At 36.1% G+C, this 17663-nt stretch overlaps 1 protein-coding gene across 4 annotated transcripts in view; it reads right to left on the minus strand.

Moving 5' to 3' along the window:
* The window catches only part of DGKB (diacylglycerol kinase beta), a 1179919-nt gene that overhangs the window by 410778 nt on the left and 751478 nt on the right, over positions 1–17663 (minus strand). For all 4 annotated transcript variants that reach the window (XM_053714112.1, XM_053714113.1, XM_053714111.1 and 1 more), the window contains one exon: positions 10501–10591. In XM_053714112.1, the coding sequence (XP_053570087.1) occupies positions 10501–10591 (91 nt within the window). The remainder of the gene's footprint in view (positions 1–10500; positions 10592–17663) is intronic.

A 17663-nucleotide genomic window follows, 5' to 3' on the forward strand; every position in this document is an offset into this window, starting at 1 on the left:
AGCACTCAAATTATAACCCATTTAATCCAATTCCTTAGAAATGTACGGCTGCAGGACAACACAGAATCCAAAAAATGAACTACACATGCACAGATTCAAACACATGCAATTAGTTTATTGCAAGAAGCTGCCAGCACAAAAATAAACAGCTTAAAAATGCTTATCATCTCTAAAATGCACCACTGCAGTGGATTTTTTAATAAAGTATACCAAGCATAATGATGTATTATCACAGGTATTTTAAGAGCTAGATGCAGCAAACAAACTGGTTTAGAACATGTGATCTGCAGGTTACTGACTGATAAAGTACAACAACAAATCTTTTGTCGATTTCTCTATGATGGTAACAGAACAAAGTCCTTTATAAAGACCATATGAGTCCTTTGATAGAGGAAATCTGATGTTATATTTTAGTAACAATTTGTATCACTTGGTAATCCAGCTGAGATAAACCTTTTTGCAAACATATGTTCGTTAATTAGTGTTAACCGAGGTAAAAACGTCCTCTAATGTTAACTAGAACTTGGCATTAATATCACTTGATAGCAGATAGAACATCTTTCAGTGGTGAAAAGCAGAAACAATAAAGCAGACCTGTGTTAACGTATTGCAGCAAACATCCGGGAAAACAAAGTCACAGTATTATTGACGAACGGACCGGGACATGAGCCTCCGACATCCTTGTCTCACCTCTCACAACCGCGTCTCCCTGCTCACTGGGGACACAGACTTGCAGGTGTACGTTTTGCTTCTGTATGTAAACCGTATCCAGGCGGTTTATAGGAACCACTTGATTACCGCAAGATCCAGGCTTGCTTCTTCAGTTTGAATTTTTGAAATTCCCGGGCAGGCTTTGGCCAGCTGCTTCATTCACAGGTGCAGTAATAGCTGTTTTCTGGAAAGTCGATGCGCGTTTCGCCCCATAATGCTGAGCGAAACAGGGGCCTCGTCAGGACTGTCCATCTCCTCCTAATTTCAGCCTTTATTGCAAAACCAATGAACTGGGAGGTAGCACTTCAGCCAATCAAATTTGCTATTTACACACACCCTCTTATATTCTCAAACCAAACATTCCTGTTTATAGGTTCAATGATTATCTATATTTTAGATTAATACAATATGGCCTGCATTGAAAAGATGGAACATTTTTTATGTTTAGCAACCTCTATACAACAAACAAAAAAACCGCATGCGAAAAAACCTTATGCATGTTGCAGCTCAATTAAACTTTATTTCTTTGGTTACCATATCTAGATGAATGTGCTTTACATAAATCCCATATGGTAAAGCACATTCATCTAGATATGGTAACCAAAGAAATAAAGTTTAATTGAGCTGCAACATGCATAAGGTTTTTTCGCATGCGGTTTTTTTGTTTGTTGTATAGAGGTTGCTAAACATAAAAAATGTTCCATCTTTTCAATGCAGGCCATATTGTATTAATCTAAAATATAGATAATCATTGAACCTATAAACAGGAATGTTTGGTTTGAGAATATAAGAGGGTGTGTGTAAATAGCAAATTTGATTGGCTGAAGTGCTACCTCCCAGTTCATTGGTTTTGCAATAAAGGCTGAAATTAGGAGGAGATGGACAGTCCTGACGAGGCCCCTGTTTCGCTCAGCATTATGGGGCGAAACGCGCGTCGACTTTCCAGAAAACAGCTATCACTGCACCTGTGAATGAAGCAGCTGGCCAAAGCCTGCCCGGGAATTTCAAAAATTCAAACTGAAGAAGCAAGCCTGGATCTTGCGGTAATCAAGTGGTTCCTATAAACCGCCTGGATACGGTTTACATACAGAAGCAAAACGTACACCTGCAAGTCTGTGTCCCCAGTGAGCAGGGAGACGCGGTTGTGAGAGGTGAGACAAGGATGTCGGAGGCTCATGTCCCGGTCCGTTCGTCAATAATACTGTGACTTTGTTTTCCCGGATGTTTGCTGCAATACGTTAACACAGGTCTGCTTTATTGTTTCTGCTTTTCACCACTGAAAGATGTTCTATCTGCTATCAAGCGATATTAATGCCAAGTTCTAGTTAACATTAGAGGACGTTTTTACCTCGGTTAACACTAATTAACGAACATATGTTTGCAAAAAGGTTTATCTCAGCTGGATTACCAAGTGATACAAATTGTTACTAAAATATAACATCAGATTTCCTCTATCAAAGGACTCATATGGTCTTTATAAAGGACTTTGTTCTGTTACCATCATAGAGAAATCGACAAAAGATTTGTTGTTGTACTTTATCAGTCAGTAACCTGCAGATCACATGTTCTAAACCAGTTTGTTTGCTGCATCTAGCTCTTAAAATACCTGTGATAATACATCATTATGCTTGGTATACTTTATTAAAAAATCCACTGCAGTGGTGCATTTTAGAGATGATAAGCATTTTTAAGCTGTTTATTTTTGTGCTGGCAGCTTCTTGCAATAAACTAATTTCATGTGTTTGAATCTGTGCATGTGTAGTTCATTTTTTGGATTCTGTGTTGTCCTGCAGCCGTACATTTCTAAGGAATTGGATTAAATGGGTTATAATTTGAGTGCTGAAATCCCCTACTTTAATTAATGGTATATCATATAGCTCTACCATTTCTCTTTATCTATATAATACTGGATTAAATTTAAATTTTAGGGGTCTGCACCACGTCTGATTTTAGCTGACCCTAAGTCATTCGAGATACATATACATATAAATTACCGGAATAAAATTCCTGTGTCTTTGTATTAAAAAAGGTTCTGGCCTTTTTTGTTTTTCTTCCACACTTTTGTAAATTTATATATATATAAGAGTAGAGGGGTCAACAGCGCATGAGAATTCTATACTAAAACATAAAACATGTGGAAAATGATTCAATGTCAATATTGATAAAAATTATTTCTGTAAAACAAAGAATCCAATAGGATAACTGGATGGAATGGTATTCCCCTTACCAGAAGATACCTCAATCTGATGAGGTAAGTTGCCGCAACTAGTAGAGGGTGATAGAAATCCTCTGAGGAAGAAGGATTTATTTGATAAGCCTTTGAAATGCGTTAGGCATTGATTCTCACTTGAACTTTACTTCAGCAGTTTGCTGGACTTTGCTGGTTATTAAACCAGAGCTTTTTTAATAACATTTTTATCATTATTGTATTGACGTTTTTTTGACTGTATATTTTTTGCACTCTTGCACATATCCTGGAACTGCCCTTTGGAGGATCTCTGTAACCACTCCTGTGTATAACATACCTCATATTGTTTGAGGATACTTCATGTGAGTGGTTTACCTATATGCTGTGTGTTTTTATTTGTATAATAAAAAACAATATTACACTATATCAGCTTCTTTCTTTTATATGGGCTAACACCTTTGGGAGGAAGAAAATACAGAGGAACACCTACTCTAAGTGGTGGATGATACGTCACTGACCTCTTCCTATACACATTGGATTTCTACCACTCTCTACTAGTTGCGGCAACTTACCTGATCAGATTGAGGTATCTTCTGGTAAGGGGAATACGATTCCATCCAGTTATCCTATTGGATTCTTTGTTTTACAGAAATAATTTGTATCAATATTGACTTTAAATCATTTTATTATTTACTTCTACATGTTTTATGTTTTAGTATAGAATTCTCATGCACTGTTGACCCCTCTATTCTCACATTATTTACTAATTTGAATAGGTGAAAGCTTGTTCCTACACCTGTTCCATTTGTAACCCAATAGCTGCATCCTGTTTTCTCCCTATATACTGGCGCATATTTATTAGTGCTGCTTGTTATCATCCCAGTTTTCTGGTCTGTGACATTCTACTTGTTGGTTATTTATATATATATATTGGGAGTTGAATAGTTAATTGTATAACTTTTGATTTCCTATATTTGTGCTTAATAAACTGCACTTTTTCTTCATGATTATATTGGTCAGAGATTTACTACCCACATTGTATGTAATATATTTCCATTTTAGTATTAAAAGAGTGCTTGATTCCCTATCTTTTAAATGGTTCATTAATTTTAATGTTCCAAATTTTTTCTTAAAGTTTATGTGCATATACAATTTTTATAGGGTCTGCACCACCAAACTAACGGCTAGATTTAGAGTTCTGCGGCCAAATGGATGCGTTAGCTATGCGTGTATTTTTTCCCCCGCACCTTTTAAATACCGCTGGTATTTAGAGTTCACAGAAGGGCTGCGTTAGGCTCCAAAAAGGGAGCGTACAGGCATATTTACCACCACTGCAACTCTCAATACCAGCGGTGCTTACGGACGCGGCCAGCTATAGGAAACAATGGGGCATTTTGGGCTGAAAAAAACCTAACACCTGCAAAAAAGCAGCATTCAGCTCTTAACGCAGCCCCATTGTTTCCTATGGGGAAACTCTTCCTATGTCTGCACCTAACACCCTAACATGTACCCCGAGTCTAAACACCCCTAACCTTACACTTATTAACTCCTAATCTGCCGCACCTGCTATCGCTGACCCCTGCATATTTTTTTAACCCCTAATCTTCCGCTCCGTACACCGCTGCAACCTACATTATACCTATGTACCCCTAATCTGCTGCCCCTAACACCGCCGACCCATATATTATATTTATTTACCCCTAATCTGCCGCCCCCAACGTCGCCGCCACCTACTTAAATTATTAACCCCAAATCTGCCGACCGGACCTCGCCGCTACTCTAATAAATGTGTTAACCCCTAAAGCTAAGTCTAACCCTAACCCTAATTTATTTAATTAATTTAAATATAATTTTTATCTAACGAAATAAAATAAATCTTATTAAATAAATTAATCCTATTTAAAGCTAAATACTTACCTGTAAAATAAACCCTAATATAGCTACAATATAAATAATAATTATATTGTAGATATTTTAGGATTAATATTTATTTTACAGGCAAATTTGTATTTATTTTAACTAGGTACAATAGCTATTAAATAGTTAAGAACTATTTAATAGCTACCTAGTTAAAATAATTACAAAATTACCTGTAAAATAAATCCTAACCTAAGTTACAATTAAGCCTAACACTACACTATCAATAAATTAATTAAATAAATTACCTACAATTACCTACAATTATATCAACTAAACTATATTACAAAAAACCCCCCCACTAAATTACAAAAACAAACACTAAATTACAAAAAATTAAAAAAGATTAAAAGAATTTTAAACTAATTACACCTACTCTAAGCCCCCTAAAAAAATAACAAAGCTCCTCAAAATAAAAAAATGCCCTACCCTATTCTAAAATAAAAATTGTAAAGCTCTTTTACCTTACCAGCCCTTAAAAGGGCCTTTTGCGGGGCATGCCCGCCTGTAAAAAAAAAAACATACAATACCCCCCCCAACATTACAACCCACCACCCACATACCCCTAATCTAACCCAAACCCCCCTTAAATAAACCTAACCCTAAGCCCCTGAAGATCTTCCTACCTTGTCTTCACCACGCTGGGTATCACTGATCCGTCCAGAAGAGGGTCCGAAGTCTTCATCCTATCCGGCAAGAAGAGCTCCTCCAGAGGGTCCAAAGTCTTCATCCTATCCCAGCAGAAGAGGAGATCCGGACCGGCAAATATCTTCATCCAGGCGGCATCTTCTATCTTCTTCCATCCGGCGCGGAGCGGGACCATCTTCAAGCAGCCGACGCGGAGCCATCCTTCTTCACCGACGGACTAGCGACGAATGAAGGTTCCTTTAAGGGACGTCATCCAAGATGGCGTCCCTCGAATTCCAATTGGCTGATAGGATTCTATCAGCCAATCGGAATTAAGGTAGGAAAATTCTGATTGGCTGATTGAATCAGCCAATCAGATTCAAGTTCAATCCGATTGGCTGATTAGATTAGCCAATCAGATTGAGTTTGCATTCTATTGGCTGATCGGAACAGCCAATAGAATGCAAGCTCAATCTGATTGGCTGATTGGATCAGCCAATCGGATTGAACTTGAATCTGATTGGCTGATTCCATCAGCCAATCAGATTATTCCTACCTTAATTCCGATTGGCTGATAGAATCCTATCAGCCAATCGGAATTCGAGGGACGCCATCTTGGATGACGTCATTTAAAGGAACCTTCATTCGTCGGGAGTTCGTCGTGGAGGAAGGATGTTCCGCATCGGCGGGATGAAGATGGAGCCGGAAGAAAGAAGATTGAAGATGCCGCTTGATAGAAGACTTCAGCCGGATGGAAGACCGCTTCAGCCCCCACTTGGATGAAGACTTCAGCCGGATGATGGACCTCTTCAGACCCCGCTTGGATGAAGACTTCAGCCGGATGATGGACCTCTTCAGCCCCCACTTGGATGAAGACATCGCCTGGATTGAATGAAGAATTCGGCTTGGCTGAGTGAAGATGACTCAAGGTAGGAAGATCTTCAGGGGGGTAGTGTTAAGTTTATTTAAGGGGGGTTTGGGTTAGAGTAGGGGTGTGTGGGTGGTGGGTTTTAATGTTGGGGGCGGGTTGTATGTTTATTTTACAGGCAAAAGATCTGTTTTCTTTGGGGCATGCCCCACAAAAGGCCCTTTTAAGGGCTGGTAAGGTAATAGAGCTGGCATTATTATTATTATTATTATTCTTTATTTATAAAGCGCCAACAGATTTCGCAGCGCTGTTCATAGGTAACAAAGATAAAAGGACAGTACAATATGAGACACCAGACAAAATTTAACAAACAAATACAGGAGGAATTGGGAGCCCTGTTCCCGTGGGAACTTACAATCTAAATGGTTAGGAGGGTGAGAAACAGGATGTGGGGACTGCAAAGGTGGGAATGATGTTAGTGTGAAGTTAGATGAGGGCAACTATTAGGCAAGTGGAATTCATTAGTTACTGATTTGGTTATAGGCTTCCCTGAACAAGAAGGTCTTTAGGGAGCGTTTAAAGGAGGAGAGGTTGGGGGAAAGTCTGACAGCACGAGGAAGTGCGTTCCAGAGGGTTGGTGCCGCACGAGAGAAGTCCTGTAGTCTAGCATGAGAGGAGGTGATGGTAGAAGAGGCAAGGAGTAGATCGTTGTTGGATCTTAGGGGACGGGCTGGAGTATATTTGTTGATGAGTGAGGACAGGTATGGGGAGGCTGCATTGGTAAGGGCTTTGTAGGTCAAAGTGAGAATTTTGAATTTAATTCTGCTGTGAATGGGGAGCCAGTGAAGGGACTTACAGAGGGGTGCGGCAGATACAGAGCGTCAGGAGAGGTGGATTAGCCTAGCAGAGGCATTTAGGATGGATCGAAGGGGGGAGAGGTTGGGAGAGAGGAAGGCCAGTTAGTAGGTTGTTACAGTAGTCAAGCCGGGAAATTACTAGGGAATGGATTAGCTGTTTAGTAGTTTCAGCGCTCAGAAAAGGACACATTTTGGAGATATTGCGTAGGTGGTTGCAACAGCATGAAGAGAGCGATTGGGGTGTAACTCCAAGGCAGCAGACTTGGGGTGATGGGGAGATAGTGGTGTCACCGACAGTAATAGTAAAGTTAGAAACTGGAGTAGAATTAGTTGGGGGGATTAGAAGAAGCTCAGTCTTGGACATGTTGATTTTTAGGTGGTGAGAGGCCATCCAGGAAGAAATGCCAGATAAGCAGCTGCTGATGTGGGAAAGGACAGACGGAGAGAGTGCAGGGGTGGATAGGTAGATATGAGTATCATCAGCATAGCGGTGATAGTTGAAGCCATAGCTACTAATAAGTTGACCCAGCGAGGAAGAATAAATAGAGAAGAGTAGAGGGCCTAGAACAGATGGTATCTTTTAAATGTAGAATAGGGTAGGGAATTTTTTTTATTTTGTGGGGCTTTGTTATTTTATTAGGGGGCTTAGAGTAGGTGTAATTAGCTTAAAATTGTTGTAATATTTTTTATAATATTTGTAAATGATTTTTTTTATTTTTTGTAATTTAGTTAATTTTTTATTTTTTGTACTTTAGTTAGTGTATTTATTTGTAGGTATTTGTATTTAATTTATTTAATTAATTTAATGATAGTGTAGTGTTAGGTTTAATTGTAACTTAGGTTAGGATTTATTTTACTGGTAATTTTGTATTTCTTTTAGCTAGGTAGTTATTAAATAGTTAATAACTATTTAATAGCTATTGTACCTAGTTAAAATAAATACAAAGTTGCCTGTAAAATAAATATTAATCCTAAAATAGCTACAATATAATTATTATTTATATTGTAGCTATATTAGGGTTTATTTTACAGGTAATTATTTAGCTTTAAATAGGATTAATTTATTTAATAAGATTTATTTTATTTCGTTAGATAACAATTATATTTAACTTAGGGGGGTGTTAGGGTTAGGGTTAGACTTAGCTTTAGGGGTTAATACATTTATTAGAGTAGCGGCGAGGTCCGGTCGGCAGATAAGGGGTTAATAATTGTAGGTAGAGGCGACGTTGGGGGGGGCAGATTAGGGGTTAATAAATATTATGTAGGTGTCGGCGGTGTTAGGGGCAGCAGATTAGGGGTACATAGGGATAATGTAGGTGGCGGCGGTGTGCGGTCAGCAGATTAGGGGTTAAAAAAATTTAATAGAGTGGCGGCGATGTGGGGGGGCCTCGGTTTAGGGGTACATAGGTAGTTTATGGGTGTTAGTGTACTTTAGAGCACAGTAGTTAAGAGTTTTATGAACTGGCGTTAGCCCAGAATGCTCTTAACTCCTGGCTTTTGTCTACGGCTGGAGTCTTGTCGTTAGAGTTCTAATGCTCACTTAAGCCAAGACTCTAAATACCGGCGTTAGAAAGATCCCATTGAAAAGATAGGATACGCAATTGGCGTAGGAGGATCTGCGGTATGGAAAAGTCACGGCTGGAAAGTGAGCGTTAGACCCTTTCATGACTGACTCTAAATACGAGCGCGCGGTAAAAACCAGCGTTAGGACCCCCTAACGCTGGTTTTGACGGCTAACGCAGAACTCTAAATCTAGGTGTTAGTAATTTTGTATATTGTTAATGATGCCAATATTGATAAATTGATATTGGTTTTGATACACATTTATATTAACCATTTGTCCTGAGTCCCCTTTGGTTTTGTATATATATATATATATATTATATATCCTACATTCATAACCCCACATTCATATATCCTTCATTCATAACTCCCTCCCCTTTTTCTCTCCCTCCCTTCTTTCCCTCTCTCCTTTCCCTCCCTCCTTTCCTTCCTTCCCTCCCGTCTTTCCCTCCCATCCCTTCTTTCCTTCCTTTTTCTCTCTTCCTTTCGCCCCCTTCTCCTCCCTCTCTCCCTTCTTTTCTTTGCCTCCTTTTTCTCCCCTCCCCTCCCATCTCTTCTCTCCCTCCCCTTCTCTTCTTGCTCTCATCTCGCTGAGAAAATGGTATGAGAATGATGCATGCAATACAACATGCCTGAGTGTTAGCCCTTGAAAACATTTACTTTGGAACTGAAAAAAGGCCTAAAACCTTGGGGGGGGGGGGGCAGCAGAATTTTGAGTGCCTAGGGCAGCACAAAACCTAAATACGCCACTGCTTACAACTATGTCCCTTGATAAGAGACTTATTTTGTATTCATTTCTGATTTTTACCCTCTGACCTAATATTACATTCCTGAGTATTCAAAGATTTTGCCTTTTCTCATTATGTTTGTCATAGACATGTGCATTTGGTTTCGTCATGAAAGTGCACATGTCTAGGAGAAACTATTAAAAAAAAAGGCAAAAACTCTGAAACACGGATATCCATTAAGAATATCTGAACGAATGCACCAACTAAATTTAAAGAAAACGAAGAAAAAAATGAAATTCATCAGTATTTATTTGCTCTTTTCAACTACTTTAGGGGTTAAAATACTTACGTCTAGCACACTGTGAGCTATGCTAATCCCAACACTTCTTTATAGAGCCCTGGGCTGTGCTAATAGGAGGCATAGCGTGCACTAAACCTTCTATTAGTGCGACCCTGGGCTTTGTGAAGAAGAGTGAGGATTAGCACAGATCTTCAGCGTGCTAGAGGTTAGTATAATGCTGCAGGTGAACATTTTCACATGTAGTAAAGAAGCATTCACATTTATTTAACGAAAACTAATGTAAATGTTCCACGAATATTCAGTATTCATTTAATTTAAAACAAAATGAATATCAATTAGCACGGCAGCCAAATACTCAGAATATTTCTGAACATTTGGTCCAAAAGATTCGGCAGAATTAAACATTTTTCCCATGCACATGTCTAGTTTCTCCCTCACATGATATTGTACCTTGAGATCTTGCTGTGCAAAGGATTTGAACTCCAGCCCATTTGGTGTTCATTACATACTTTATATGAATTATTTTAACAATACTGATACTGTCATTAGTATGTAAAAGTTGGCTGAAGTAAATTAACTGGTACAAATATAATTGCACAGATAGATAGATAGATAGATAGATAGATAGATAGATAGATAGATAGAGGATAGATAGACAGACAGACAGACAGACAGACAGACAGACAGATAGACAAACAGGGAGCGAGACAGGTATTTTGACATATTTAACATTTACTTACTTCTATTTCAATTGCTTCATGTAATTTCTTGCAAGTTGCAGAGAATGTTTCAGAAGTTCCAAATTCAAAATACCAAAATTTATTCTTCATCCTATAATACATAAAAATAAATATTTTGTATCATATCTGTTTAATTAGCATTTGTGTTCTTATCTGATATGCACTGTGCTCAGGGTCACTAATCATTAGATTACAAATTTTAAAAACAACAACATGATATTTAAAAAGAAAAAAGGAAACATAATACAAGTACCCGGTATACATACATCCCTTTATACGAGTTATACCCAGGATTGTTTACTCATGAAATTATCTCCTTAATAGAGTACTAACATATAGGGCTAGATTACAAGTGGAGCGCTAACTTATCACATGCCCGTAAACAGACAAATTCGCCAACTAACTGGTGCATGATAAATAACCAGCCAATACAAGTGGCTGGTTATTGCTACTGCGAGCTCGTTATAGCAATTAGTGCTCTAACAATTAACCAGAGGTCAGATCTCTGGTTAATTTTTAAAATGTCCCCCAACTGCCCCCAAAATAAAGTGTGTAGTGCCTTTTAGAAAATCAAAACAAATGGTAGTATCTTTGTTTCGTTTTTAAAAAAACTGCACAAATCAGTTTTTAGTGCACTGAAAACTACCTTTATATAGCGGTCTATGGGGATTGTGTGTCCCCTTTAATATATATGTATATGCTTATATACAGATATATTTGCTTATATACAGATATATTTATGTGTTAATATGTGCATATAGACAAATAAACACAAAAATATATATGTATATATTCATATATGTATATATTTAAATCTGCTGCCCATTGCTGCGTGACTTACCCCTTTCGCTGTGCTAGGTTCTCATTTTTTCTTACTTTTTGTTGATATGCTGGATATTCTAAAAGACTGTTAATAAGCGATATAATCATATGTTAATTGTCCCTAAAGTCTGAATTTGATTATTAGGATTAGGATGAAATGGAGTGAATGGAATTTAACATACTGGCTAGTTATGCAATCATTCAGTTTTGGGAGACCGAAATGTTAACAGGATATTAGAGTAATTTAACCTAAAAATGTTTTAAATCTATCACAGTGTTTTATATTTTTGTAAGAAATACATGATCCTAACCTGCAAGAGATACTTTTTTTTTTTTTATATATTAGGCTTGTGTGGCACGTCAGTGTCCACCAACAGAGCTTTTTTTTGTTTTTGTTTAACTGAAACACATATTACATTGTATACATTTACATTCCAATGTTCTTCCCATAGCAGAACATGTTCTATTTACTTCTAAATTCATATTTCTATACATTTTTGGTAAAATATATATCTATGGTTCATTTTCTAAAAATGCACCAAATGCCCTAAAAATAGAGGGCATTATAGTTTTTTTATTGAATTTGTTTTTGTATTTGTTTTAATAAAAAAACAACTGCACTAAGCAGTATTCAGGCTTTAAAGTTGGAGGGTGTGAGGTGTTAAGAAAAACAGCACTAAAAAGTGCCCTTACAGTGCGGTCTATGGGAACTGTGTGTTCCCAGTAAATATATATGTATATGCTTATATACATATATATTCATGTGTTAATATGTGTATATATACATATACAGTATATTTAAAAATGCAGCGCTTAGGTTCGGTGTCGTCTATGAGGTCACATTTGCATTGTGCTTAACTTGCAATATCAGCATACTAAGCGTGCACTGGTATAACAAAGTTGAGCGCTAATATCGCTAGTGTGCAAGTGATATTTAGTACTCCTTTTATAATCTAGCCCTATATCTATGTGTAGAAATGTTTGTAAGTAAAAAACAAAAAAAAGATTTTGTGTGATTTCTCTCCATGCCTGCGAGTTATTGATCATCAGGCCCAAACTGAGATTTAGTCCAAATACACGAGACATCTATTATCCTAATTTAAAAAAAAAAAAAAAAACATGCCTCCAAAAACAGAACCAATTGTAAAATATTGCACACTGAAATCAGGATAGTCTGATTTGTATTGGCTGCGACATTTCATTCTTAAAGTTTGTCCCTGCTTCCTGCTAACTTTTCTCTCCACAGCAAAGTTTCCCGGTCTAGCAAGCTCCATTGCTTTCAATTTTAGGAATCTCGCAATTCGCAGGGACAGACACTTTTTTTGCAGAAATGTTCTCATTTCATCCAGCAAATGTTAGATAATCGAATATTAAGGGGTAGATTTAGAAAGCAGCGGATGCTGCCGGAAACCTAAATTAAGAAGCAGCGCTTGTAAGACCACTGCTCCTTAACTTGTCAGGCACCTGTCAGGTGGCGGACTGCAATCATTCCGATCCGATTGGGATTATTAACACCCCCTGCTAGTGGCCTATTGGCCACGAATGTGCAGAGGATGGCATTGCACAAACACTTCACAAGAAATGCTTGTGCAATGATAAATGCAGACAGAGTATGCTTTCTGCATTTAGCAATGCCGGGCGGACATAATTCGCTACAGCGAATCATGTACACCCGCCATTTGATAAATTGGCCCCAAAGTCTTTGTCAGAAAAAAAAGAGAAAAACTTCTAACTGTGAGGGACAGAAAAAAAAACAACAAAAATGGTATCAGTCCTAAAACTAAAGTAAACATTCAACAATTTGGTGGAACTTCTCTTTAAAAAAAAAAGTGAGATGTTGCCCAGTTCAAGTGGATACAGATGGAAGCTCCACTTTAAAAGTATCTGGGGGAAAAAAACAAATTAATTTGAAATGAATTTATTTCAGTGTTCTATATATATTTTATATGTTTTCACGATCTTCTGCTCATTGGATTACCTATATAAATATGCCCTTGCATATATTTGGCGATCACTATGAAGCATGTGCTCAAAGGTACATAATAGAACAGTTAAAAATATAGCATAGAAATAGAGATGATGAGTAATTTGGAAACACATATTGCACCTCCATTACACAAACAATTGTTGGATAAACTTATATGCAGAAACTGTACTTTGATACAACCTATACTACGTAAGTAAAATATACAACTGGAATCAATATATTTTTAAGTATAATATACTTCTATTTAAAGTCTTTTCTCATTGTTGAAATTGCCATTAAGGAAATCACGACTGACAAATCATTCTGAAGCAGAATATAATATATATTAATAAGATATTATATGAATCACTCTTGAATTCCAATCCAATATCTCTTGTTCTTCACAGATAAATAATCACCACTCATTAGTTTTTTAAGAAATGATCTCTAGTACTAATGAAAGTAATATATACAGCAAAATGTTCTACACAAAAAATATCTTGTGATATTTCGACTAATAGTGATACCTTGCCTTTAATATTACATTGCAAGCTTTTATGTATGAAAATGTCAAATGATTCATATGTCTGGTCTATTATTAAATTATACAAATATTTTTTTTTATATTGTTTGCCTTTGCTCCTATGTTTTCTGTCTTTTTAAATATATAGCTAATAGAATGTTGTATAAATAAATATTATGCTCCACTGCAAACACCATTTGCATGCCGAGACCTGATTCCCTTGCTCCAATACAAACTATGTTCTCAAGAAATATACCATGTACAAAATGAGCCTCATAATATTTTTGGGATATGTAAATATGTTCTTTATCAGTTGTTTTACTCTAAGGAATAGTACAGTGATTTTGCATAAGTTAATTGCTGTTATATATTAGTAATATGTGGCCCAATGATCTAATGTAAATAGATGTATACTTTATTTAAAGAGAAATGCAAACATAAAACAAACAGCAGCATTAGTTCCCAAAGCAACCTTTATTAACCTCTTAACTGCTGAGCTGTTTTGGAGTTTTTAGATGCTGCTCAGTGCTTACATTTAAGACCCACTGTAGGTGATTTTTCAGTGAGAAACCTACACATATTCATATTGTTTTAATATTTTTTTTTTTTTTCAGCAGATCTAGCAGATTCAAACTATACCATTATTTCATGTATATAACATGTGAAAGCTCTACAACAAAATGTGTGAAAAAAATTATATTTTTATTAAAATTGTAATAGACGAGGTTGTAAAGAATTGTGTTTTTTATTTCTAAATACTATACTCCAATGAAAAAGGGTTATCCTCATATAAATAAGGGTCTTTAGGTATAGTTATATATCTTTAATTAGCAAATAGGGGCTCTCATGGGCTTCTACTCAGAAAAATGCACATTTATTCACGCCAGGTGATCATTATTACCACAGTATAAAACTTTATTAAATATGAATATTGCCTAAATATGCTATATCATGTTTCATCTACTCGACAGCAAAGGGACCCTATATATTCATATAAATATATATATATATATATATATATATATATGTACATTTGTATTTATGTGTATATATATATATGCATATATATGTCTGTAAATACACTTATATATTAAATATGAAAATTTCCTAAACATGCTGTTTAATGTTTTCATCTACTTGACCGCAAAGGGCTCCAATGCACACACACATACATATATTATATGTATTTATTTACATATAGTTACTCATGTATATGTATTTGTTAAAGCACTTTGCCTGCCTTTTTTTTCTAACATCTGAGACCTCATATCTTTTGAGCCCTTTTTTATTAGATGGTGTTATTATGAGTGTAACTGTACATTGTAATGTATTTTTTATGTGTTTTGTGACACTTTTTTCTTTCACAAAACATTTATAACCAGAGCTCTGAGGAAGTGCTATTCTGACACTTGTTAACTTCAATTGTGCTCAAGCAATCGCGTTTACTTTCAACTTGTAATAAGAACGCTACACCAGATGTGCGCAAACAGCATCGATGGTGAGTATTTTTTTTTTTTTTAAAATAGTCAAAACAAGAAGGGGTTAATGTAATATAAATTATGGCCCTTAAGTATACATTTATTTTACTTTGATGTGCATGTAGGGGCTCCCATGAGCCTCTACTAAAAAAAAAGAAATACCCAGATATAATGCGCACTATATCCAAAAATTGCTCCAAACGAAAGATAAAAGCCAACGCTTTATTCAGTCCATATAAAAGCACAAACAGTATACAACATCATAAAATCAAATCACAGTGTGATAGTGTATTAGATACATGTTCTTTTGCATTAATACATTTACTGATTGAATATAAGACAAAATAAAGATCAGACTTGCTTAAAGAAATGCGAGGTGTACAAGAAAAATTAAAAATCTTCCAGCAAGAGGAAGAATTTAAGAATTATGACAAGCAATTTGAAAGTAATATGAATACATACAAAAAAGAACTTTGGCAATTCAAGTCATGCAAAATGACCAGAGAAAGAAGGGATTATGATGCTAAACAAGTTTATAAATGGACACATGAAGATTATTCCAACACAAGGGTTAAAAGTTTCAGGAGGAATCAGGGGAGATTTCCAAAATCAGGAAAAACTGTCACCTTTTCGGATACTGAGTATGAAGTAGACTCATCAAATGCTGATAATTCTGGAGAGACCAGCATACCATCAGTTCTACAAATATCTCAAGAAATGGCACTAGCAGAGACATCATCACACTAGTCAAAAAACGAGGATGTCCCAACAGCATCAACAAGAAAAAAAAACATAGAGGAGGAAGGGGCAAAGGGAAGAAGAGAAGGTGGCAACAAACCATACTATTCCAGAATAAATCAGAAAATGAACTCTCAGAAAGTGTATGTGACAAGGTAACAGGGACAGAGAAATCAGAAATATATATGAACAAAAATGTAATTAATCTGTCTAGTATAACACTTGATAAATCACAAGAAATGTTGTTATCTAAGGGTCTTAATTTTGTGCCTTCAAATCCATTTTTAATCTTTTTGAAACAGTTTTGGATCTTAATCTATTTGTGTGCAAGATTACCTTGTGCAAACACTTTTTTGGTACAAATGATATGGAGACACAAAATTAAGAAACCACTCAGGGGCATATACAATTAGAGGGATGTGAACAACTATCTTTTTGAGATTGGTGTACAGTTGTAGATCTGCAACAAATGTCAACAGAAAATGTGTCAGATATTAATAAAGATGGTGAAAAAAGTGTAGTCAGAAGCAAAAACTTAAAGACAAGGAAGAAAAGTCCTTTTTACTCAGTTCATATAAGATCAAAAGCACTTGACATATTTCAGAAAACAGTGGAGGACAAACTGAGAACTCTAAATGACAAGAGTAAAAAGAAATACACACATTTAAATCTAACATACAAAGAAAAATCAGCACTAAAAAAGTTAGGCAAAGATGAAAATATAACGATAAAGCCTTCTGATAAAGGAGGAAATGTTGTGGTCTTGAACACTATTGATTATATAGCAGAAGCAGAAAGACAATTAAAATATACTGAGGTATATACTAAACTAAAAGAGAATCCAACACAAATTTATAGAAAGGAATTGGTACAAATAGTACAATTTGCTAAATATAATAATATCATTAGTACATCTACGTATGATAGCCTTATACCCTAGTTTCCTGTGACACCAGTTTTTCATTATTTCCCCAAAATCCACAAAGACCCACTCTGTCCCCCAGGTCTTCCCATAATTGCAGGGATAGATTCCCTTAATGAATTACTATCAGCGCTAGTGGATACTTACTTGCAGCCCTTGGTTAGGAACATGCCAATTTACATACAGGATACAACTGATTTACTCACTAAGTTAACAAATCTTGAATGGAAATCTACCTATAGATTGTTGGCAGTTGATGTATCATCATTATATACTTCATTTTGCATGATAAGGGCATGATTGCTATGGAGAACATGGTTGACTTATATGGTAATTTCGAACCTACTACAAAGCAGTTTTTACTTAAAGCAATAGAATATTTACTGACAACTTTTTCATGTTTCAGAGGGATTTCTATCTGCAGAGACGTGGGACAGCGATGGGCGCAAAATTTGCCCCCTCGTATGCCAATCTCTTTATGGGATGGTGGGAGCTGTCCCACGTCTATACAGATCGTAATCCATTCAAATACAGAATCATATAATATTATCACTTTATTGATGACCTGCTTTTCATCTTTGATGAAGATGATGTGATGGCCAATGATTTTTGTAATTACCTGAATCATAATGGATGGGGGATCTCATTCATAGGAGAAAATAACTTGGAATCCATTCATTTTTTGTATATACAAATAATGGGTGATGCTGTCAG

This window comes from Bombina bombina, chromosome 5 (assembly GCF_027579735.1).
Source record: "Bombina bombina isolate aBomBom1 chromosome 5, aBomBom1.pri, whole genome shotgun sequence".
Classification (NCBI taxonomy): domain Eukaryota; kingdom Metazoa; phylum Chordata; class Amphibia; order Anura; family Bombinatoridae; genus Bombina; species Bombina bombina.